Source organism: Pseudonaja textilis, chromosome 2 (genome assembly GCF_049901715.1).
Source record: "Pseudonaja textilis isolate UNSWEBS1 chromosome 2, rPseTex1.2, whole genome shotgun sequence".
Taxonomy (NCBI): Eukaryota; Metazoa; Chordata; class Lepidosauria; order Squamata; family Elapidae; genus Pseudonaja; species Pseudonaja textilis.
Window position 1 is genome coordinate 174,877,547 of NC_141991.1, and position 25,639 is coordinate 174,903,185.

The 25,639-nt window shown below is 39.9% G+C and overlaps 1 protein-coding gene across 6 annotated transcripts in view; it reads left to right on the forward strand.

Moving 5' to 3' along the window:
- The window catches only part of PALM2AKAP2 (PALM2 and AKAP2 fusion), a 249,548-nt gene that overhangs the window by 212,811 nt on the left and 11,098 nt on the right, over positions 1-25,639 (forward strand). For all 6 annotated transcript variants that reach the window (XM_026713390.2, XM_026713391.2, XM_087926505.1 and 3 more), the window contains one exon: positions 2,607-4,980. In XM_026713390.2, the coding sequence (XP_026569175.2) occupies positions 2,607-4,980 (2,374 nt within the window). The remainder of the gene's footprint in view (positions 1-2,606; positions 4,981-25,639) is intronic.

Here is a 25,639-nt window from a genome sequence, read left to right on the forward strand (position 1 = left end):
ATCTAGGCATGTATGACCTAAAATAAGTTTTCCCGTAAACCAGACATTGGCAGAGCAACATTGTAATCCACTTTAAAATAATGTTAAGAATTACTTTAGCAATTGCCAGTAACTTTTTAGATTGCCTCATCTCATGGTGTGTATCCACAAGACCTCTGAGTAAAACTGCCCAATTTTCTGAAATTTTTATCATATGAGAATTGCCAACCCAGTCTTCATCCATTATTTGAAAGCAAATGTTGAAATTTTGTAAACGATATTTAGGACAAAATTTTAATTAACCTAAACTTTCTTTGTTCATTATGCCTTGTCTCCTCTGATATAATTCAAATGATAACAGAGTTTCTGGAAACTATAATGGCTTGGCTTGCATGGAAGATGAACATGCAATGGCTTTTTCTTATTCAAATATTAATGTTGAATGAAATGTACTGTTATTAGATCTGTTTAGTTACAACAGGAGACAGAGTTTGTCAGATGATTGACATACATCAGTGAGCCCTCACAAATTAATATTGTGTGCCTAATAATTGTCTAAGTTTTTCAGCTGCTTCTCCTGTTGTATGTGGTGAGTGATCAGTCCATGTAGCATATTAGTTGATGGATTCTAGAATCTAGCTGTTGATGGATCTCTTAAGGCATAGCCTTCATAGTCAACTATATTATACTATTGATTTTTATGTTTTAACTTGAACAATAAATAATTTTGATATTAAAGTATATGTGAGCAAAAGCAGAACTCATTTTTATGAAACCTATATCAAACAGAAATATTTTTGAGAAGAAACTTAGAGAGTAATTTTAAACAGTAATCCCATAATCAAACAATCAAACAATTGTCAGATGTTCTCCATTAATGTTTGCTATGATATACTCCCCCACCCCCATTTGTTCTTGTCTTAAATTGATGGGATGTTTAACTCTGCATAAATAATAGTCTGATGGCATTATTGCCTGGAAACTGAACTGGTGTTTCAAAATCTATACAGGTGTGTCAGAAATGTGAATGTTTAAATGAAAGCAAGTTTGTCTGCAGTACTACATACCCAGGAAATGTTAGCAAGGGCATTAAGAGGAGAATTACATGTTTTTAAATACTGCCATTTTGTATCGGAAATATGGACATATTTTTAAGCATATGAAATTATATTCCCCATGATATACAATTGCTTGGTAGCAGAAATGTGGGGTTTAACTATAGTAAACATTATTTAAATGGCAGAGGCTTGCAGTTTTATGCTAGAAATACTGAATTGACCGTTAAGAGTTATATTTTCATATCACAAAAGCTAACATTATAAGAAGCAGGAACTTTCAGCTTTGAAACTGCTTCATGTTCTGTAGAAGCAATCAAAGGAACTATAAAGTGAGTTAATGAACAAAAATAATTACTTGTTTTATAAAACAGCATCAAGGAAACATTTTATATGCCTCTTTTTTAATTTAAAATTATCACTATCTAGTAATAAATATTTATTATATTAATCGATTAGTATTTGATATATTTAATGATCTGTAGAATCTTTGTAATTATTTTCATTGTAGTCCAGTCAAAAACTTTAAGAATATTATTTCAGGTAAATTATTAGTCCTTCCTAAAGAAGCAGATCAAAGCTCTAATCAGCTTGTGACTGAAGATGACTTTTTTTACAGTAGTCCTTGTATTAAATGTTCTGGAATTCTTGTCTTTGCAACTACTGGCGTGATCTGGCCCATTTTCAGACTCAAACTTTCTTTTGCCGATTTCTCTCCTCCTCTGGAAGTTTTCTCTGTTCAATTTTTGGAGCGTTGCTTCTCAAATCTACAAAGAATGCCACTTTCCTGTACATAACTTGTTTCCAACATTCCTGTGGATTTGAAAGAATAAAAACCCTTTTAAAAAGAGCAGCATATCAGTCATTAGAGCTTATCTTGGAAATAAATTAAAATTTAATGTTGGTGATTTAACACGAAACTGAAGCAATGAAAACCACATTAAAAAGTAGTTAAGATTTATGTTTCTGGACAAATGTCTTCCTTATTCCGCAGTGCAGGGTAGTTTTGAATTACAGAAAGAAGAGAAAAAATAATGTGTGTATAGTGTGTGTTAGGAAGTGATGTGTATTGATGTGGAGATGTATTGTCTGTTCCATGAATATGTTTGACTCCAATATTCCTGAACCTGTCATCCTCTGTATGTGTTGGAATTACATCTCTCAAAATTTCTAACCAGCCCCAACATATTCAGAAGGCAACAATTTAAGGAAGACTCTGCTCGAATATGACATCTTCAAATAAATGTAGATTGCTTTTTTAGTTAATTAAATGCAAAAGACAGTCACCACATACACATGAAAGTTTTGGTGAGAAAACAAGCCATTGCAAATTACAATTTGTAGTTATCAGAATGAGCATAGATGGGAGATACTTAGAGTGGTGATTATTTTGCTGAATTCCCATTGTGGCAGTCCCAATCATTATAATGAGGCTTTATTTGTCACATGAAAAAAGTGTGAGATAAAATTTGTTTTTTCATATGATGTAGAAATAGTTTTGATATCGTGTATTAGAAAAAATGTTTACACAGATTCCAATGACTGATTTTTGTTCTTCTGTTTCCATTTTAGAAATCAGCTACATGCTATGGAGATGACATAAAGTTAAGAGAAGAGAAAGACCACTATAGTGCCAATTTTTTGGAGTCTGCTAGTAATTGCACAACAGAAGAAGACGAAATGGAAATTGAAGCCCTTGTTTCAGAACATAGAGACAGCATAGTCGGGACCTCAACATGTGCAACAGACAATCAAAGTCACTTACTTTCACCAGTTGCCAGTCACAATGGACTGAAAGAACGACATGAATCTTTGGACAGTGAGGTTGCTAAAGAGATCAGATATCTTGATGAGGTGCTAGAAGCAAATTGTTGTGATTCCGCTTCTGATAACCCCTTCAATGGGATGGCTTCCCCTTCTCCTGAGAGAAGTGTACCTGTTGTTGTGGATGCTTCTAGTCCATCTGTTCATATCACTAATGATTTCCCAGTACTCAGTGAGCGTAATGGCATTCAAGTCGGTGGACAAGCACTTCCAACCCTTGAGCACAGTGGAATTAATACAGCCTCTGGGAAACTAAAACCAAATGGCCATTTTGTAGAGATACTGCAAGAGGAACCCTGCGACACTTTGAAAGTGCCAGTGAGCCCATGCTCTTCCACAAGCTCAAGGTCTTCCAAGGATGGGGAGTTAACATTAGCTACCATTAAGAAAGAAGCCAAGTTTGAGCTTAGAGCATTTCAGGAAGACAAAAAGCCATCTAAGCTTTTTGAGGAAGAGAATCCAGGAGAGAATTACAGAGTGCGTAAAGTGAGGCCCTCCGATGAAATAATAGAATTGGAAAAGGAGAGACGAGAGCTCATCCGAAGCCAGGCTGTCAAGAAAAATCCAGAAATAGCTGCAAAGTGGTGGAATCCACCCCAAGAGAAAACATTAGAGGAACAGCTGGCTGAAGAACACTTGGAGTCTCACAAAAAGTACAAAGAACGCAAACAGAGACAACAGCAACAGCAGCAGCAACCACCATCAATGCCTGTAAAGCATGCCTCCTATTCCTATGCACCATCAGATTCAGCTGATAAAAATCAAAAACTTGATATTGTCACAGAACAAATAGATTTCTCAGCTGCTCGGAAACAATTTCAGTTAATGGAAAATTCAGATCAGCAAAACAATTCAGCTGCCCTGAAGCGATCAGGGACCCCTAAAATGTTCACTATCCAACCATTCTATAAACCAATAGGCCCACCCCAAATGGACCGGCGAACAGTCTCTGTAACAAAACCCGTTGCTGTATATGAACAAGCTGCTAATAATGAGGTATCTACTAAAAATACTGAGAAGCTGTCCTTCACCTCAGATGACAGCATTAATCAGAATACCTCTGGTGGTTCTACAGGACTGACTCCTTATGGCGACTCTACAAAGTGTGTTCAGGCCATCAAGATCTGGTCAGATGATGATGAGTTCACAAGTGCCAAAGCTGTCCTTACAGTGGTAAAGGATGATGAACAGAGTGTATTAGATCAGTTCTCAAAATCAATCAGTGTTTCTTCTCCTCCAGAAGAACTGGACTCTGGTTTAGATGAATTGTCTGTCAGATCACAGGATACAACTGTTTTGGAAACTCTTTCCAATGACTTCAGCATGGACAATATCAGCGACAGTGGTGCCTCTAATGAAACAATGAACCCCCTTCAAGAAAATTCCCTCACCGATTTCTCCTTGCCCCAGACTCCACAAGCTAACACACCTTCTGAATGTCAAGAAGTTCCAAAGTCACTTAGTGAGCACGGTTTCTATTCTCCTTCTTCACCACTAGTCAACTCTGTGCTCACTGAAGAGCAGCTGGAATATCAGGCTGATCTCCTGGTTCAAAGTGCTATTCAACAAGCCATCACTGAGCAGGCGAACAAAGTGAATTATCAGCAAGCAAAAGATATCATGGGCCAAACTAATGAGCAGGAACAAGAAGAGCTGAACAGGGCACCATATTCTGAGAACCGGCATGGCTCAACGTTTCAGCCACCTCAAGTGTCATCTCCTATGCAAGAGAAACGTGATACAACACCAAAGACATCTTCAGCTCAAGATTCTGCACTCAGGGAAAAGCAACCATCTCCTGTTGCTTACACCACCCAAGTCGTCAGTGTGGAAGAAGTCAAGCCAGAAGTCAGCTATTTTAGCAAATATTCAGAAGCAGCTGAGCTTAGAAGCACAGCTTCCATTCTGGCTATGCAAGAAACAGAGGTGACAGTAGGGCCTTTTAAATTAAGATCAAAGAAGCAGAGGACTTTGTCCATGATAGAAGAAGAAATACGTGCAGCCCAGCAGAGAGAGGAGGAATTAAAAAGACAAAGACAAGATATGCATCTAACACAGAACGCTGTCATAAAGACTGCGCCTCCACCATCCACCCGAACTACATCCTACAAAACTGCACCAGGTAAGAACTTAGCATTGAATGTCTTCTTAGCCAAAGAGATAGTTGCTTTTAAATTATTTGGGCACAAATCCTCTTGTTCCAGAATTTCTTTAACGAGTATTAATAAATGGCATATTGGATCAGATTGATAGTGGCACCTTTGTCCATAATGTTCATCAGCTGGGCATGAAAACAACTGATGTAATCTCCAGCATCTAATATAGAATAGAATTAGAATTAGAATTTTTTATTGGCCAAGTGTGATTGGACACACAAGGAATTTGTCTCCGGTGCAGAAGCTCTCAGTATACATACAAACAACAAAGTGATAGGTGATCAATCATAAATCATAGTTACAATCATTAATCATAAGATATGAATAACAAGTGAATAAATTGTAAGATACCAATAGGAGAAGATAGTAGGGAAGATGAGAAAATATGAGAAAGATAAGAAAGATGAGAAGATAAGAAGGATAATAGCAACATAGCCTACTACATGGGTAAATATCTTTGGGCCTCAGACACTGCTGTGGGAATTAGGTTTTAGCAGAGCGATGGCACGGGGAAAAATATATTTGTATCTCGTTTTGGCATGCAATGCCCTATAGCGATTTCCTGAGGGGAGAAGTTGAAATGGTTTATATCCATGATGTGAGGGGTCCATAGATATTTTCTCAGCCCTCTTTCTGGTTCGTTCAGTATGCAGGTCCTCAATGGAAGGCAGGCTGGTTGCAATTGTTTTTTCTGCAGTCCTAACTATCCATTGAAGTCTGTATCTATGTATATACAGTATATTCTACGGTATACCACGTCAGACCTTGTAGATGCCATTTATTTATTGTGACTAATAAAAGTTCTGTTATCAGACCACTTTTGTCTTTCTTGTGGCAAAGATATCCATGTTAATTATGCATTTTACAGAAATTGGGGTGGGAAGGTATAATTATTAACCAGTTTTATTCATTTACTCTGAATTTGTATGGAATTTGGATTTGGAATTTACAAAAATGCTAGAATATAGAATGTCCTACATTATTCAAACTTTAACTTAATAGAGCCATTGTGCAGCCCTCACAAGGATAGCAATTTTGGAAATAAATTTTACTGACAGCTACAAAAAGAAATGGAAATTTTAATTGGAACTGAGGCAATATTTATTGGTAGATCAAATTTCATAGTAAAAGAAACAAAATTAGCATATTATACATTTTGAGATTTGTTTTTGCAGTATTATCATCCATCTTCAGTCTTATCGAAATATGTAGGTTTGTTCAGTAGTATACATTGAATAATGTGTGTGTCTACACGTATGTCCATTTTATTGTTATGTATGTTGTAACATGTACTTCACAGTAGGAATGACATACATTTATGGTAAAAAGTAGAGCAGTTGGCAGATACAATGGTAGATTTGTGGGACTAGGAGACAATGGAAATTTGTTCTAGCAAAATGCTGCACATCAAAAACCAACGTAGAATGTAAGTTTTAATGGGTAACTGGAGAAATGTTAAATGTCAAGCCTATTAATATTCATATTCAATTTCCTTGAAGCCTGTAGTCAAATGGGTTAGAGACAGTCAGTGATCAAGGGCAATGGCCAATGGGCAGGGCACAGCTATCTATTGGAACCAAAATGGAAAACACAATCTTGAGTGATTTTTGAAACATGCCTAAAATGAACTAGGTTTTATATTCTGTAAAAGTGGCCTTTGCACATTGAAGATTATGCTTTTCATAAGCATTACACTCCGAGTCCAAAAACTGTCTTAAACTCGCAGTGTCCGAGGTGATCTACAAGGGAGCCTCTCAGAGTTCCCTAAGAAAGGAATTTTATGGAGTCAGCCTTCTGAGCAGGTAATCCTCGACTTACAACAATTCATTTAGCGACTGAAGTTACAACAGCACTGAAAAAAGTGACTTAAGACCATTGTTCACACTTAAGACCATTGCAGCATCCCCATGGTCATGTGATTTATATTCGCATGCTTGACAACTGACTCACATTTATGACGGTTGCAGTGCCTTGAGGCCCTCTGATCACCTTGTGCAACCTTCTGATGAGCAAAGTGAAATCAAACTCACTTAACAGCCATGGTACTAATTTAACAACTGCAGTGATTCAGTTAACAAATGTGACAAGGAAAGTCATAAAATGGGGCAAAACCCATTTAACAAATTTCTCACTTAGCAACATAAATTTTGGGCTCAATTATGGTCATAAATCAAGGACTAATTATAGTGTGTGACTAGTTAGCCAATAGAAATGATGAAATTGCAAACAGCCTCATCTGGCAGTCTTATGGTACAAGTAAGGAGACGCAGTAAGGTAGAACATATAAATGGGAGGTAAAGAATTGTCTAACTTTGCATCTATTTTTACTTTCTATTCCAAGGTATTGCTCAATTTTGTTGACGCTAGTGAGATCAGGATGTATTTAATCTTAATTTTGGATTCTTTCCCATGTAGCATATAATAAATGAAACAGAAAAATAGTGCCGTGATATAGCTCCATGAGCATTAGCTATGAGGCATGGGAAGTTCCTTTGCATGATTTTGAAGCTAATATCATCTGCTAGAAGAATTCTTCAGAAACAGGAACTGCAAGTATTTGCTTTGCAAACAATCTCAGTTCCGTTTCCAAATAAATTGGCTGCATTTTAATCACAGCAGTTCTGGGAAAGCAGCTGGATTCATCTTCACTAAGCTTGTGCTACTATTGTTCCTTAGAACAAATAAATATTCTCAATGTCTCTCACAAAATCTGAAGGGGAAAAGCCAGAATGTTGGTTAATAAATTACCACATTTTTATTTACTGGTAGGATTAACAAGGGGACATATTACTTTGCTAGGATTTAAATGTGTAGCTGAGTCAGTATTTTTGGACATCCTGAAAAACTTTGTGCACTTCAAGGGTGAACACTGATAAATATCAATATACAATTGGAAAGGAAACTTGGATTGCTCATACACCCAGATATGGAAGATCACAGTGGCCTACGTAAAATATGACATAAAAGAGGAAAACAAAGTAACAAATATGATGATGATGCATCTATGTGTTATAATCACAAAGCTCTGTGTTGTGAGAGTTTATAGAAAAAAGAAAGGATCCTGCATTACTTCTATAAGGTCTGTGTATGTGTTGGAGGCTAAATGACTCTTACTATGTAGGCTATTTACAAATTCCTTCTACATTCTTGTTTTGAGACCTGAACCTGGAAATATAAATATGTTTAACAATAGATTATTGACTTCTCACTGAAACTGGGTTCTCCTCTTTTGTTTAGGGAGCATAAGTCTACCAAACATAACATATTTGAAAATCAGTATTTCTGATTTGATTTTTTTCATTTAGACAGAAACATTAAAAAAACAGGCAAAATAGAGATAAGGTCTGATATGAGAAGATTGATACAACTTTGAATTTTCCATGAAAGTCCCATAATAAACAAGATTAATTTTATGCCAAAAGTCCCAATTGGAATCGTATGTTCTCTTTAAGATTTATATTTTCTTCTTGTTGAGTTACAATGAAATAGTATCTTTTCTAGCTCCTTGGTTTATAAACATGTACTCTCAATTTTTATGGGGAGAACTAAGTCAATTTTTGAAAATGATGGGAAAAATAATATCTGTGTGGGTCTAAAACTAATTGAAATAAATTAGTTTTGTCTAATTAATAGGAATTTAATATCTGCAGATAGTAGTGTAGATACTAACTTTTTCTAGTATTCATCCCACTTACCTTTATGCCAGTTGCGTGCCTGTCTGTTCTGACCTAGGCTTCACAAAATCATGAAACAGACTCCTTGTCCCAACCAAACCCCTTTTATTTGGCTAATGTGAATTCCTATCGTTCACATCCAGCAAAGTCCCTGCAAACAGTCTTTCAAGGGTGAATTGCAACCACAGACATTATCAGGCTTGGAGAGTTATTGTACCAATAGCTTCCAAGCACAACGCTGTACAAATACTTGGCGAGGAGTCTCTGTGAGTCACGAACTCACATAAACAAATCTTCACACTCATTAAACAAACTAATTGTCTCTTGCAAACACCACTCCCCTTTCGCTCCTATTTATTCCCTGTGGGAGGGGCCATTCACTGTCCACGTGTGCTTTTACTCCCAAGTCAACCCTTGTTCCTAAACTGTTCCCTTCTCCTAACAGCTCTGCGCATGCATACATCAGGAACAGGCTCCAGCTGTTCTTCTGCCCCACTGATCTCCGACTCTGAAGGTAGATGATAACTGTCAGACGGCTCTGGCCCCATTTCTGCCTCTGGCGCAGACCACTCATCAGAGCTTTTCCCAGACTCTAGGACTGGCCCATGTTCTTCCCCAACCTCCTCACTGTCTGAATCTGCCTCCAGCTCCACTGGCTGCTGGAGGGCCACAACACTGTCCTCTTCCGATGTTGATCATAATACTTTTTCAGAAGTCTAAATGTGTCCGTGAGAAATCCAGTAGTAGATTTTATCTTAAACTGGACCTATTCTAGTTAGCTAGAGCTTGACATAAAAATAAAAAAAAAACAGTATCAGTTGAGGGCCAGGTCTTTCCACATCCGCTAATCTTGCATTATTTCGGAAGATGTGGAAAGATCTGGCCCATAGAATTGCCAAGAGTTGGGACTTGACTGAATAGATAACATCCAGTTCTGCAAATGTGAAGCCTGCTATAAAAACAGGGAACAGGAATGTGTATACCGTATCACTGAACATTTCTAGAAATCATTACAAGAGGAACTCTGAATTTCAAGCTTTGAAATGGTAAGGAGAATTGCCTGATGAAGAACAATAGGTAGCTCAAACATATTGGATATTTTAGACTCAATATTATGTCAATACTGACCGTTTTGATTACTCTTTCTTTAATTTCCCAATGCTTGATTCATGTTGGACCACATATTTATATTATACTCTTCATGCTATCACAGCCACCCACATATCTTTTCCACTTAATGTTTGAGATTAAGAGACCCGTATTTTGTTCTGCACAGGTCTTTCCACAGTTTTCAGTGAGGTATAAAGCCATCTGTACCAGATGTCTCATCTGTGAACACTAGGAAGTTTCTTACAGGATATGACTGATGCTTCATGGCAGTTGCAGCTTTCTTTCATCCTGCTTTTACGACATACGCTGTTAATATTAATGAATAAGCAGTTGCTTTAGAAAGACAGAAAACAGGTTGCTGCTTTCTCTTTTGCTTTTGCTCAGCATATGTGTGTGTCCCTGCAGTTGTGATTTCTGTCCGTCTCTGAGGCAGGACCCTTATGACCTTGAATGCAATGAGAATTCCTCCAAATTAGAAAAAGAAAGTAGAATACACACCCTGAATTCCTTCCTGACAAAATGTCATGTAATTTTGTAGACATACCAGTGTGGTTTTCCTGGCAACAGAGTAAATGTGGTTTGCCATTGCTTTCCTCTGCAGTATTTTTACAACTACCCACGTCAGCCTACATGCCAAGACAATTTTGTATTTAAAAGTTAAAATAAAGGTTAAAAAGCAAATGATAGGAATTGCTACTTGGGAATTCAAATAGTTGGGCTGCTTCTCCAGAAGCCCATCAAAATTCATATGGTGGGTGTTTGTAGACACACAGACACATGCACCATATATTGCATATATTATAGTCATAGACTATTCCTATTATGAAGTTCTAAGTACAATATATTGTATAAAACTTCGTATAAGTTATTCACATAAATTTTAACTTTTATAAATTCCAAAAAAGGGAGGAAGAGAAGAAAGAAATAAAAGTAAATGGACAAACATTTTACATAGTTGTCAATTGAAGACTATTAAATGAGAAAATTTTAAATATAGTGACAATAAAGGGTTTTGCAAAATAAATAAGGTTTTTAATTAATTCAGCTTGTCACAGGGAACATCATATGCAGAAAACAAGCCAAATCACTCCCACCCTAGCTTAAAACTATTTTACTTTGCTTGCTCAGATTCCTACAAAGTTATTTTTTAAATAAAGGTAGCTGGCATTTCAAATCCCATTTGAAGAGAGCGATATAAAATCTGGATTAAAAAAAAAATAAGTAAGACAAATATGAATTTCCCCTTTTTCCTGTGGAGATCAGGATGGCTCTGGTCCTGCTTGCATTTCATAAGTTCTTAAAAGACCTGGAACGCTGTGTCCGGAACCAAGTCAATTGTGTGCAGGGACCTGTTTCTCGATTATTTGAGCAATTATAATATATGATTTATTCTCAGCTGCTCTGCATTTTAATTTTTTTTTTATTATCGCAATTGTTCTTGTTAAATTTTGTTAACCACCCATAGTCACCTGGTGATTCATTGCCATCCTCAAAAGACTATGGTATCGTGCTCTGAAAAGAAGTCCTAAAACAGCATCTAGTGTGGCTAAAAAAGCCAATTCGAGAGTGACAATTCCTTCCACGCTGAGGACTGATACAAGCTGTCCCCTGTCTAGCTCCCAGATTTCACTGGTTCCGGGACTGCTTCTTTGCCTCAGCCTGCCGAATGAGTGTCTCTTCGAATTGGAGAAGGCCATGCCGCGTCTTTAGCCTCCAAGCTGAAACGATCAGAGGTCAAGGTTTCCCAGCTGTTAATATCCCTAGAGGAAGGCCACAGCTGCGATATAAGGATGTATCTCCAAGAGACCTTGGGAATGGACATTAACAGTCACTTGGTGAATATATTGAATAAATATATAGATTTCAGACAATTCCTTCTCACCACCGTGGTGTGTATATGCAGCATGTTTCTCAATTGTGGGTCCTCTGCCAGAGGCCTGGAAGTTTGAGAGTACTGCATAGAATCATAGCTACTCCTAGCACTGTAGGATTTAAATTTTAAAAAATGAAAATTGATGTAGAAATACTTGTAATAAAGGATTAATTAAATCTCAAAAACAATAGTTATGTCATTTGATATTATGTCACTTTCATAGGTGAAATATTTCAGACATTTCATAGGCATCTTGCTCCATCCAGTGGTTGGGCCAGGCATGTAAGGTAATTCTTTCTTTTTTTTTCTGTACATTGTGCTTCTATATGTTGGTGTAAGGTGCCTATTCCATATTAAGCATGTTAAAATGGGTGTTGGTAGAAGTTACCCTGAACGCCCTTTCTATCTATGCTGTGAGAGAGCCCAGGATGGGTTGACTCCTTCCTATGACGTCATTTAGCTGAGTCTGTACTAAGATATAAAAGCCAGCCCCCGGGAGAGACCCCAGTTTTGGCGAAGATACTTGACAGGCTGAAAGGTGTCTCTGAAAACACAAATGAACACAGAAATATGTCTTACCTTCTCCGGACGAATCAAGGGATGGGATGGGCTCTCTCGCAGCATAGATAGAAAGGGCGTTCAGGGTAACTTCTACCAACGCCCATTCTCCTCCATGCTGCATCGAGAGCCCAGGGTGAGACATACCAAAGCTTGCATGTCCACGGGTGGGTCCTCTTCCAGCTCATCACACCGACTGTTGAGCCACTCGTTGAAGCACCCGTCTGCCGAAGGCTGCAGTTGCCGAGGCAAAAACATCCAGGCGGTAGTATCTGATGAAAGGAGACGGAGATGTCCACATTGCCACACAACAGATCTCCTCCAAGGGTGCTTGGGTCTCCCAGGCAGCCGAACTGGCCGCATTTCTGGTAGAGTGCGCCGTCAGACCTTGAAGAACCGGAAGGGCCGCAGCTTTGTAGGCCTGCTCAAAGCAAGATCTGACCCACCTGCTAATAGTAGGAGAAGAGGCCTTGTGCCCCAAGTGAGAAGGGAAAAGGAAACAAAATGGCTTCAGACTTCTTGAAGGAGGAAGTGTGCTTAATGTATTAAGTCATGGTGCGGGAGGGGGAAGAAGCCAGGCAACATAATGTCCTGGGACCTGTAAAACAGGTGTTAACTCTTGGAATAAATGAGGGGTCCAGACTGAGGACAACCCTATCATCATGAAAGGAACAAAGGTCCTGTCTGAGGGAAAGAGCAGCAAGCTCGGATACCCGCCTGGCTGAAGTGATGGAAACGGGGAACACTACCTTCAGAGTCAGGAAACGGAGAGACAATGTTCTAAGGGGTTCAAAAGGGGGCTTTGTAAGGGCATAAAGGACCACACGAAGATCCCAGGAATGATACCTGTGAACCACAGGAAGGTATAGGTTGGAAGCCCCTTTCGAAAACCTCCTGACTGAAGGGTGATGGAATAAGGAAGGAAGCGAACCTCGTGAAAGAACCGAGTAGAGGGCCTCAACCTGCCTGCGTAAGGTGTTGGGGGCCAAAACTTCCTTCAGATCATGCTGAAGGAATCTAAGAACCTCTGCCAACTGGGCTAAAACCTTGCAGGTGGCATCATAGATGTGCCTTGTGGGAGGTTTAACCTTGCAGGTGGCATCATAGATGTGCCTTGTGGGAGGTTTGCGAGATGCCAGGATAGTGATGATGACCCTTTCAGGAAGATCAGCCACCTGTAGCTGCTGCCGCTCAAGTGCCACATCGTCAGCTTGAGCCACTGGGCCTCCGGGTGGAGCAGAATCCCCTGATGAAGGGAGACTAGATGGGCTGGGATCCTCCAAGGAGAAGCCACCGACAGGTTGACCAGGTCTGCAAACCAGGGTGTCCTTGGCCAATAGGGTGCCAGGAGGAGGAGCTCCGCTCGTTCCTCCAACATCTTCCAAATTACTGCCGGAATGATGGGAGCGGGGGAAAGGCATAGAGGAGACTTTTGGGCCATCTGCACCAAAGGGCATTGGTCCCCTCCGCTCCCTGACAAGGAAACCTGGTGAAGAATCTGGTGACCTGGGCAATTTGAGGTGTGGAGAAGATCCACCTCCGGTGTTCTGAATCTGAGGGAAAGGTCCCTGAATAGAGAAGGAGGAATAGACCATTCTGCCTGGTCGACTAAGGCTCCTGCTGAGCCAGTCAGCCTGGGAGTTGTTGATCCCGGAGAAGGTCCACCGAGACCGACAACAGGTGTTGCTCTGCCCATAACCCCAACTGTAGAGCCTCTCCCATGAGGGCTCTGGACCTCGTCTCCCCCTGCCGGTTGACATGAGCCATGGCGACCATGTTGTCCATAAGGACTAGAACGTGAGAGCCGGTCATGAGTGCCTGAAATGCTTGAGAGCTAGAAAAATGGCTCTGAGCTCTAACCAATTTATGGGAAGGGCCTGCTCTGACTTGGACCAAGGTCCTGAGCTATCTGGCCCTGCATATGGGAACCCCAACCCAGGAGGCTGGCATTGGTGGTTATCACTAGCCTGTCTGGGACCCTGAAAAGGAGTCCCTTCCAGATTAATGGGGAACACCACCAATTGAGAGATCTCCGGATGTGTGGCGGGAGCAGGACCTTGATGGATGAGTGGCTGGTTCCTGCTTGTTGGTAGGGAAGCAGGAACCATTCGAGTGGACAGGAGTGGAAAAATCCATGGCTCTGGAGATATGACAGGGTAATTTGCAGGTCCTGGTGGGCTGTATGGATGAAGGAGGACAGAATCAAAATGTTGTCCAAGTAGCATTGGATCCTCACTGAAACAGAAAGCAGAGATGTCATCAATTCTGCTAGAACCCTCGTGAAAACCCTTGAAGCCGATGAGAGGCCGAAGGGAAGTGCTCAATACTGGTAATGGGTATTCTGATAACAGAAACGGAAAAACTGGTGATGATGAGGCCAAATGGGGATGTGGAGGTAAGCCTCCATGAGATCAGTGGAAGAGAGGAGATCACCCTCCTGAACGCTCTCTAAAATAGAATGCAGAGTCTGCATTTTAAATAGCCTGTATTTTACAAATTGGTTGAGAAATTTTAGATCCAGGATGGTTCGCTACCCCCCCCCGCCCCGAGGCTTTGGGAATGATGAAAGGCGAGAATAAAGCCCACATCCCCATTGAGAGGGGGGAACAGGTTTGAACAGCTTGGATTTCAAGAAGGAGTTGAATGGCCTGATTCATGAGGTCTTGCCTTGAAATGTCCTGAGAGACAGGACAGATCATTTTTTTTTGAGGGGGGGTGTATTAGGAAGTCCAATTGTAATCCTGACCTAATAGTGCTGAGCACGCAGGCATCTGCCGTTGACTCCTCCCATTTGGAGGCAAAGAAGGCTAGGCGACCTCCGATGGGTGGGGAGGATGAGGGATTACTTAGAGCGATGGCAGAAACGACCTCCACCCTCCCGAAAGGGCTGTTTACCAGTATAAGGAGCAGGGTGATAGTCAGCTCTCTTCCCAGAGGAAGAGAGAATTTTACGTTTATCTCTGGTTTCGATGAGATAAGGTCCCAGAGCATTGCCAAAAAGCTTATCAGCTTCCATTTACGGCGTGACTCCGCCTGCCAATTTCTGAGCCATAACAGTCTTCTTGTTGCTACTGAAAATGCCATGGCCCTAGATGCAAATTTGGCGGAATTGAGAGTGGCATCTGCAGTGAATTCCGCCGCTGCGATAATCTTATTAAGGCCTTGGTGAGACCGAAGGTCAGATGTAGGCAATCTAATCTGGAGTTGGTGCAGCCACCGTATGGATGCCCACGTGAGAGTGCCAGAAAATGGGAACGAGGCCAGAACTGGAATGTCAACAGAAGGCACTGCCAGGGAATTGTCCAGGGATGCACTGACGTTGTAGAAACGCTTATCCAGAGAAGATGGGCGAGGACCTGCCGAAGGGGAAGCGCACTATTCCTTGACCATGTCCAGGAACAAAGTGGGAGAAGGCAAAACCCCTGCATGCACTACAGGCTTGGAGAAGAATGAGTCTCCCTGGCTAGAGGGAATTCCTTGTGGCTCGGGAGCCACTTCCTCTGGCAACAGCTTGGCAGTGACCAAGGCCATGCTGAGTAATGGCCTGAAGAGAGAAGGATTGAAGAGCAATGCAGAGGATGTCTGCGAGAGTCCTCTTCCTCTGAAAGATTTTGGTCCAAGCTCTCGCCCTCTTCACGTTCTGAACGAGAGGAGTAACTGTGTTCAGATGGTGAAGGCCTTCCTTCCTCATCAACCTCCTCCCATTCTGGTACAGAAGAACGGACCCTGAGGTCCTGAGGCCTGTGTAAATCAGGATGATGAGGCAAGGAACTTAGAGATTGAGAATGGAGAAGGGCCTGGACCCTTTCCGGAGGTTGAAGAATTTGCTTGAAGCCTTCAGCCAATCCCTGCCTAATGGCTGATGAGACTACATCTTGGATATCCCTTGGTCTATGCTCAAAGATAGAGGCAGAAGGCCGAAGGCCCGCTGCTGTGGGAGTGAAGGTGGCTTCAGGCCTAGATTGAGAAGAGGTTTGAAGCCTGGAGGGAGGGGGAGGAGCATAGGGCACAGAAGCCTGTTGGAAATAAGGCCCAGATCTGCTTAAATCCTGAGGATCTGACTGTACAGCAAGAGCCTCAGGAAACCAGGATGGAGGATGGAAAGGCTCATAGATAACTTCTCCTCCCCTGGGAGGGCTTGGTTCGGGCCCACGAGTATCACCTGAAACATGCTGTAGTTGCACTCCCTTCTGTTGAATAGTTCTGTTGAACTGCCTCTCTAGGGCTGCATGTCTGTGCTTTTCTGCCCTCAACTCAGCCTGAGTTGCCTTCTTAGGGGCTAGAGAGCCTTAGCTCTGATTTTAGCAGCCACCTCCCTCTGGACTGATTGGGTCCTCTTATTGGCTTAAGAGACTGTTCGGGGGTGGGGGACTCTGCCTGACCCTTATCTGCTCCATTTGAAGAATAAAGACTCTTACGATGGAAAGAAACTGCTTGTAAATTTTTTGTATTAAGCCCCTTAGGGTATAAATTGGCCCCCGGGCTTACAAAATGGCCGCTCACCTCATGGTGGAAGGCTTCAATCCAAGATGGCAGCTGACTATGGGAAACAGGCTCCGAGATTGAAGAATTTCTCCTTAGGCTATAAAGAGCCCCGAGTGAAGTCAGCAAAGGAAAGGGCAGCCTCTGACCACACGATCAGCTGGCTGACACTGGTGTCAGTTTGCTGATCGCTTTTTACGACCGCTCAGACCACAGGCATGGGGGAGGTCTACAGACACTGCCCAACTTGCCTGAACAGCACTCTGGCAACGCTGCTCCCAACGCTGCAGGAGAGAGAGAGCCCTGCTCTCCTGGAAGAGCAGCTGCCCAGATCCTGGGCACTGCTGAAGCGAGGAAAAAGGGTACTGAAGATCGCTGGTGAGTGCTATCTAACAGAAGCTTTCAGAGACACAGCTACTGACTGAAAGGAGCTGAGTCAAAAGCTGGGGTAACTTCCGGGGGCTGACTTTTATATCTTAGTACAGACTCGGCTAAATGACGTCATAGGAAGGAGTCAACCCATCCTGGGCTCTCGATGCAGCATGAAGGAGAATAAGGAGCAAAGAAATATGGGTTCTTGTCTTACCAGTACTATCAGATCAGATCTCAAATAATCCAGATAACTAGTAGAAAACTCTGCTTCTGCATCATGTTTATCTAGATTTATGCAACTGAGATCCGGGACTCCATATTTTACTTACTTTCCTAGATCCATTTTTTATTTCTTCTCAAATTAAGAACAATATACAGGTAGTCCTCGACTTTCAACCACAATTGAGGCCAAAATTTCTGTTGCTAAGTGAGACGTTTGTTAAGTGAATTTGGAATTAAGACCTTTCTTGCCACATTTGACACAATCACTGCAGTTAAGTTAGTAAAACGATTGTTAAGTTGTTATGATTCCCCATTGACTTTGCTCGTCAAAGGTCGCAAAAGGGGATCACGTGACCCCAGGACACATCATGCATGTGAGTCAGTTTGCCAAATTTCTGAAATTTGATTATGTGGACATGGAGATGGTATAAAGGTCGTAAGTGTGAAAAATGGTCATAAGCCATTTATTCAGTGCCGTTGTAACTCTGAATGGTCACTAAGTGAACTGTTGTAAGTAGAGACTACCTGTATCAGTAATCTCAGAACCAACATCCTTGATTTCAAGCAGAAAATACACGGGTGGGATTCTACCGGTTCGGACCAGTTCTATAGAACTGGTTGTAATGATTCTGAGCAGTTCGGAGAACCGGCAAATCGTGCCCTTGACTAACCCCGCCTCTCTCCTCCCTCCCCTCCCCACCCATTTAGTCCTTATCGTGCAAGCATGACATCGCATGCATGCCCGCCATAGCTGACTGTGTTCTCCCCCACCCAGTCACTCCTTAAGATATTTCTTTTTTTCCCCTCCCGATGATCAGCTGTTCCGATGATCAGCTGTTCCGGGATCCCCCTAGCTGTCTTACTGCTTCGTCCAGGAGGCTTCCCTGAGGCCCAGGAGGCAAAAAAGGAGCATGTGGGGGAGGGGCTGCAAAAGAAGAAGAAGCCACCCCCACCCAGTGACATGGCCATGCCCACCTAGCCACACCCACAGAACCAGTTGTTAAAAAATGTGAATCCCACCCCTGAGAAAATCCCCTTGCATTGTCAACATGCAATATACTGTATTTGTCTGCATTGTGGATTTTGTAACATGGGTGTGGATTAAAGGCATTTAATATCTAGTAACTCAGAAGCAACCTCTTTTTCATTATTGCTTTCTCTATAGTCTTCTGTTTTAGTTTGTAAAACTAGAATGGAATCGAGGATCTCTACAAATTATGACACAGCTAAATCTATATTCAGAGAATGCAGCTTTAGCATCTGTAAGAACTTGCTCAGTCAGACATAAGTCCCCTAGTCTTGCATCTTTTATAATTGAATATCGACCAGTGAAAATCTTGGAACACTCCCTTTCTGTTTATTGGAAGTCTTTTTTTTTTTTTTTGAACAAATTTTATTGATTTTCCAAAACAATACACAGACAAACAAAACATAGAATACAATGACATAAGAGTTTTTTTTCTTAAAAAGCCAATACAACATCTTATTTAAAGACAGAATTATTCCAAGTTATCACATTTCCAAACAAGCACAATTTGATATATATATTTACCTTATCTGTTCATCTTCATATCTTATCCCAAACTTCTCTTTATTACTTCCTTTCCTTCTATTTATTCAAATTATATCTCTTTAACTTTAGATTGTGTACATTTTTTATATCTATCTGTCTTATACATTTTCATTATTCTCTTCCAATAAAAAAAACAAACAAGACATAAAACATAAAAACATAAACATCTTTTCTGAAAGTTGCTTGATCCCGGGTTAAAACTCATCGTACAGACACCTCTTCAAAAATCATGTTCCTTTTATATATCATTCCATATCTTATTACCGTTTCCCATTTTCTATATAGCTTCTTCCTTTTTTTAACTATCTTAGTTTTATTCTACTTATCTCAGTTCAAGTCATAATATTTAACATTCTTTGTCTGTTCTCAGCTATCCATTCATTTTTTCTCTTTAAACAAAACCTCTCCTGTACACTAATTAGAGTATGACGCCTTTAACTCTTTCCCCTAACCTAATAATACTTAATATCACACATAACTTGTATTGGGATTCTGTTTAGCACATCCTAAAGTCACATCATATATTATATAAAAAGAAAAAGAAAAAAGAAAGAACGACAACAACAAAGAAATTTATAGATATATAATATAGGTAGTATCCCTGTCAAAACCATTTTAATCGTACCTATTGATACTTATTTATATATTTATATCTTAAACATTTTATTCTATAAATGCCTATAATAACACAATCTTATGTACTTTACAGAATCCCTTTTTCAATTAAGTTTACCCATTGTCTCTAAATAAATTTTGTTTCTTCAGATCTTGCTTCCCATCATTGAGACTTCTCACCCCTTCCTTTCTCCCTTGCTTATTCTTTTCCTTACCCTTTTTCCCCCTTTGCCTTTCCACCTCCCTTTTCTTCTTGTGCTTTCCCCCTTCCTGTTGTTTTCTAACCTTATATCTACCCTTCAACTCATTTTTATCTTTTTTGGTTGTTTTTTTAGGTTTTAAAATCCCTTTTTCCTTTTCCTCTTCCTCCTTCTTCTCCCCCAATAGGGTCACATGTTCATCAAAAATGGTTCCTTCTTTGTCCCAATTATCCTGCTGCGCAATCAATTCTCCATAGGAATGCACCGCCATTTCTAGAGATTGAAAAAGAATGTCCAAGGTATCTTTCTAGTCTTGTTCTTCCTTTTTATATTTTAGATATTCAGTTTTAAATTCATCCAAAAGTGGTGCCATTATAAAGAGGAGAAATTTTTCCCAAAACAACCACCCGAGTGTTTTTAAACAAAGAAAAAAAAAGTTTCCCAAAAGCTGCAAAGTCACCAAACAATCCAGATAGACTATTTCATTTAGCACTTTTTCTCTTCTTCCATTTCTTTTTCTGGGGTTGCTATTAAATCACAAAATTCCAATTATAGTATGTCTTTTGAAGTCTTATTAATGTTCAAATGGCTCTTTAAAATTCTAGGCAGTCTGCTCCTTATTTTCAATTTCTACTTCAATTTTTTTCCTCTCCCTTCCCACTCACAGCAGAAGAAAAAATTTTCTTTAAATATTTAGAAATCCATATCCCTTTGGCATTAGCATAGTCTTTAGCATTTAGCATACCTTCAATGCGGGTTTCCGATTTCTCTCAAAGCTGTTCCGTTTGGAAGGAGAGTGAAAAGAAAAAAAGTTTTCCCTTTGATATCCATTCGCTGCTTACTCGGTCTGGGAGCAATGTGTCTTTAGTAGGTGTTAAATACCAGGATACTTTCACTGTTCCTTTGTCCCGGTCAGCAAGATCAGTTTCATTTCTTCACAAACCCCTCCAGCACATTCCTTTTCCCGGCTGAGCTCTTCTAAGTGGCGGCCATTAAGACCGCCGTTCAGTTGCCATCGGAGAGGGAGATTTAGCTGGCTAGGGAAGAGAGATGCGATGTCTCTCGTCCCTGCCAGAACCCCCCCAGTCTTCACCACCTTCTACAAAGGTGGCTTAGCCCCGAAGCCAAATGGCTCGAGGCACTCAGGCAGTGAACACAGGCAGAAACCGTGCACAGTCACGGAATCCTGCCTGCACCGAAGCACCACAAGCCAGAAGACCCTGTTTATTGGAAGTCTTGTAGTAAATACTAGCTAGTCGTAATTTTTTTGTAAAAAAATCTTAAATTTCTTCTTATATTGTAAAGATGACTGGATTGTACATTTTACTTTTGAAGGACAGTGATTAGTTCATTTAATGGTGACTCATTCTAGTTTAAAAAAAAATTAAGATCAAAACCTTCTCATCTTGGCTTTTCAAGACGCACAGTAGATCTCAGGTATTAAGTGATCAATTGTTGGACACATGTCTATCAAACAACTATTTATCCATATGTGAATGCAGGTTCTGATAATCTTGCAGGAGTAGCCAACCCATGCATTTATGGGTCTCATATATTACCTCCTGATTGGTATAGTGCAGGCAACAATGTAGAAAATGATTCCTAAATTAAAGAGTGTGGTTTCAATAGTATGAATGCAGGTAGTCCTCGACTTACAACAGTTCGTTGAGTGACTGTTCAAAATTACCTCGGCACTGAAAAATTGATTTTGGTACCTCTCATCTCAATTCAATCTATAGATTTTGCATATTTTACCCAGCGTTTTTGCAAGTACAGAAACTAGGTTTTACTCCAGGCATGCCTATAGTACAGGTAGTCCTCAACTTACGACCACAGTTGAGCCCAAAATTTCTCTCTAAGTGAGGAATTTGTTAAGTGAGTTTTGCCCCATTTTACAACTTTTCTTGCCACAGTTGTTAAGTGAATCACTGCAGTTGTTAAGTTAGTAACTTAATTGTTCAATGAATCTGGCTTCCCTATTGACTTGGCATGTCAGAAGGTTACAAAAGGGTATCACATGACCTTGGGACAAATGGTCATAAGTATGAACCAGTTGCCAGGCTCTTAATTGTGATCACCTGATCATGGAAATGCTGCAAAGGTTGTAGCTGTGAAAAATGGTCATAAAAATGGACTTATGCAATTACAAGTTATAGATAGACAGACAGACAGACAGACACACACACATATATAACTAGAGCTAGTAAACATATTTGTCTGGTTTAGTGGAATATTGACTGATTAACTGATAAAGGTTATGACTGCAAATACTAGTAGAAAGGCATTACTATGTGATATATTGTGAGAAATCACTGCCAAAAGAAGTGAAAATGGTTGTGGGTAAGAGTGATTATTTGTTATTTGGAAATGAATCATGTGTATGTCAGGAGAAACATCACAGTGTTAAGTTGAATGCAGAGAAATAGTACTTTAAAGGTGAGGGGTAAAAAGAGATAAGTAGGTGCTGAGTGAATATGATTGAATATAAAAGTGAACGACCATTATGAAGTATGTTGAGATGGTTGAACACAGAGTGAATGAGAACTGATTTTTAAAACATGATGGAAGAATGAGTGAGTAAAAAGGAAGAAGTCAAATGAAAAAGACATGGTTGGATGGACTTGATGAGAATAAAAGAAAGAGATGGAAGTTTAAAGAATAAAAGGCAGTGTATAAATTCATATATGGATATGTACATAGTAAAACAAGGTTTTCAAGAATAGAATATAGAAAGGAATGCTGGATACTGTTTTGGCTAAGTTTCCTTCTCTTCTTAATTTCTATGACATACTAATTCTTACTTTTTGTTGTACTCTCCATAAAAGGAAACAGTATAATGAGTATGCATATACATACATACTCTTATCTCATTAAGCACTTTTAAGAGGGAAAGAGCTAAAGATACCTTGCTCCCAGATGCTTGTCAACAGGTCCATGTTTATGACCTTTGCTGTGTCCTGGCGTCATATGATCCCCTTTTGTGACCTTCTGACAGGCGAAGTCAATGGGGAAGTCAGATTCACTTAACAAGTAGGTTATTAACTTATCAACTGAAGTGATGCACTTAACAACTGTGACAAGAAAAGTTGTAAAATGGGAGCAAAACTCGCTTAACCAAGGTCTCATTTAACAACAGAAATTTTGGGCTCAATTGTGGTCATAAGTCAAGGACTACCTGTATCAAACATTCTCCTAAATGAGGAAACAGGAACAGCTAAAAACAACCATCTTGCAAAACAGGTTGGCCATTGACTTTATGCTATTCAGAATAGCCCATGGCTGTGAGGAATTTTCTGGTTTGTGTTGTTTTAGCCTAATTGACAATTCCTTGAAAGTAAAACCACTACACCAGGGCTGTCAAAGTCCTAGCCCACAGCCCGTATGTATCACGTGCTGGCCGCGCCCATGCCCGGTTTAGCAGAGGGTGGGGGGGAGTCCTGATACATCATGTGACGCCGCCATGACGATGTGAGTTTGATACCCCTGCACTACACTGTGCAAGATGTAAGGGATCTGGCAAAATGACCTACAGAACAGGCCTCAGCAATCTGTGAAATTGGCTTACTTTATGGCTACGTGGGACAGATTGGTTGCAAAATCTGGATCTAGATTTCCTAGCTCTTCTGGCTGCCATTAGGTCTTTTCAGTAATTGTTTCCAGAAGAGTGTAAGGCTAAATCCTGTCCTTTCACATACAGATTTTCTCCACCAAAAAATCAAAAGGGAGAAGAATTGCGATGAAAACTAGTTGTTGGAGGAGTGGGAGCATGTTGGTAAGATAGAAACATAGAAGGAATGCATGGGGCAACCTTAACTCTCTCCTTTCTTAGTACATTTTATTAAAACTGCTGCGGCAATGCAACCAATATGTTTCTTTTTTATTAAGACAATAACTCTTTCTTGAGGATAGTAACAGCAGATGCCCTGGGGATAACGTGAGGCTTGCTAATTTTGAATATTCATGCTTACGTCATCTATTACCTATGCATGATGATAATTTTCTCCTCCTTTCTTAGAATGAGTACATTCTTCTGTCCGTAGGCAGTCTTCCCACTATTTTCTGAAGGGAAATTCCTCCAGTGTACACTGAAAAAATAACAACTGCAGTGAGCCATGATTATTGGAATTTGGTCCTGCATTCGATTCCAAATGTCCATTAATTCTTTCATATAAAATCTGTTCATCCTATATAGAATCCAGAGGGGTATGGCTATAATTGTTGTCCACAAAATGTGCTACCAGATTCCTGATTAGTTTTTGCTATACAAATCAGGCCCAGATATCAGGTTTTAATAAATTTTTAACAAGTTTCATCCATAGAGTGTAAAACTTTAGATTTAGATCATGGTAATGTGACTTTTCTATTTGGCTCAGAAAAGCAATATATTAGCTAAAGCCATGTCAGTAATATTTTGTTTTCAGAATAAATTACCTACTTATTCTAAGTAGAGCTTCTGCTACATCTCTGACCTCTAGTGGTAATAGTACCATAATTTTTGTTCCTTGACTGAAATCTCCTGTCTTTTTGCATACTGCATGCACAGAAAGGACATTGTTTTAATGATTTTAACACAAAACAGTTTTTGTCCATAGCTGTTCTTATGGGGATATAGAAATATACTTCAGTGTTTTCCTGTTCATGATAATTAAAGAGAACATCATTTAGGAAAGTAGGAATCGAAAACATTTCTTTTCTCTTGTATTTCAGAGTTAAGCATTAACCAAAACCATTATTATTTAAATATATGTTGGGGTGATTTTTTATGTTTAACAGTTTAATCAAACAAAGAAATATATTTGAGTCTTGAAATAATGTAATTTCAAGATAAATTCTATAGTGCTGGTATAATATGAAGAAATCAGATGCATTGAGGATCAGATTCCAGTTAACCTGTGTAGAGATACAGGTATTTAGTTTTGGCCTACTGGAGCACTCTATATCTAACAAATGCATTCAGATTACTTGATCCAAATATTAATTCAGGTGACAGTGGTGGCGGCGCAGTAGTTAGAATGCAGTATTGCAGGCTAACTCTGCCTACAGTCTGGAGTTTGATCCTGGCCGGTTCAAGGTTGATTCATCCTTCCATCCTTCCAAGGTGGATAAAACGAAGACCCAGATTGTTGGGGGCAATATGCTGACATTTTAAATGATCCAGAGAGTGCTTTAAAGCACTATGGAGCAGTATATAAGTGGTATTACTATTATTTCCTGAACCATTTATATGGAAAAATGTGACTCCTTGGTTACAACAGCTTCATTGGCTACTAATCTATTTGGGGGTATAAATCAAAGTGCCGATTGTGACTGTTGGATCAAACTCTTCGACAGATTGTTTTGTACGAAACTCTTCAACTGAAGGAAGCAAGCCTTTTATGTACTATCACTTCAAAAGCACATTAGATGATAGTGAGAAAGTGCATTTAAATGAAGTTATTGTTGAAGTTTAGGATTTTAGTTAGAAAAGTTGTTCATTTTTTTGTGTGTGTAGTTAATTGTTTGGCTGATGAACTTTTGAATTTACTTCTACTGCTAATGCCTTACTGGCCCTGTTTCAGAATTTAAAGTAAAGACTTCTTTGATGTCAAACAACTGCTGACTGTATGGACATATACAAGTAGTTTTCTTGGCAACAGTGTGCAAGTAGTCTGCCTTTACCCTTTAGTGGGATTTATTTTTTACCAGTCTAGCCTGTACCCTGGAATTTGCTGATGGCCTTTCACCCCAAATGCTGCCCAGGTTTGATTCTGTGTAACATGCATCAAATTGTAATTTGAGAAGACTTATCTTCACCAGTGTTTCTCAGAGGATATGGTTAATATGGACAACCTTACCAATAGCATTTTTAAAAATCACTATGTATGAGAGAGTAACAAACTATAGAGTGACTTCTTCTCACGCGCCTTCTGCTCTTTTGCTTTTAGTCTACTAAAATCAGGAAGCAGT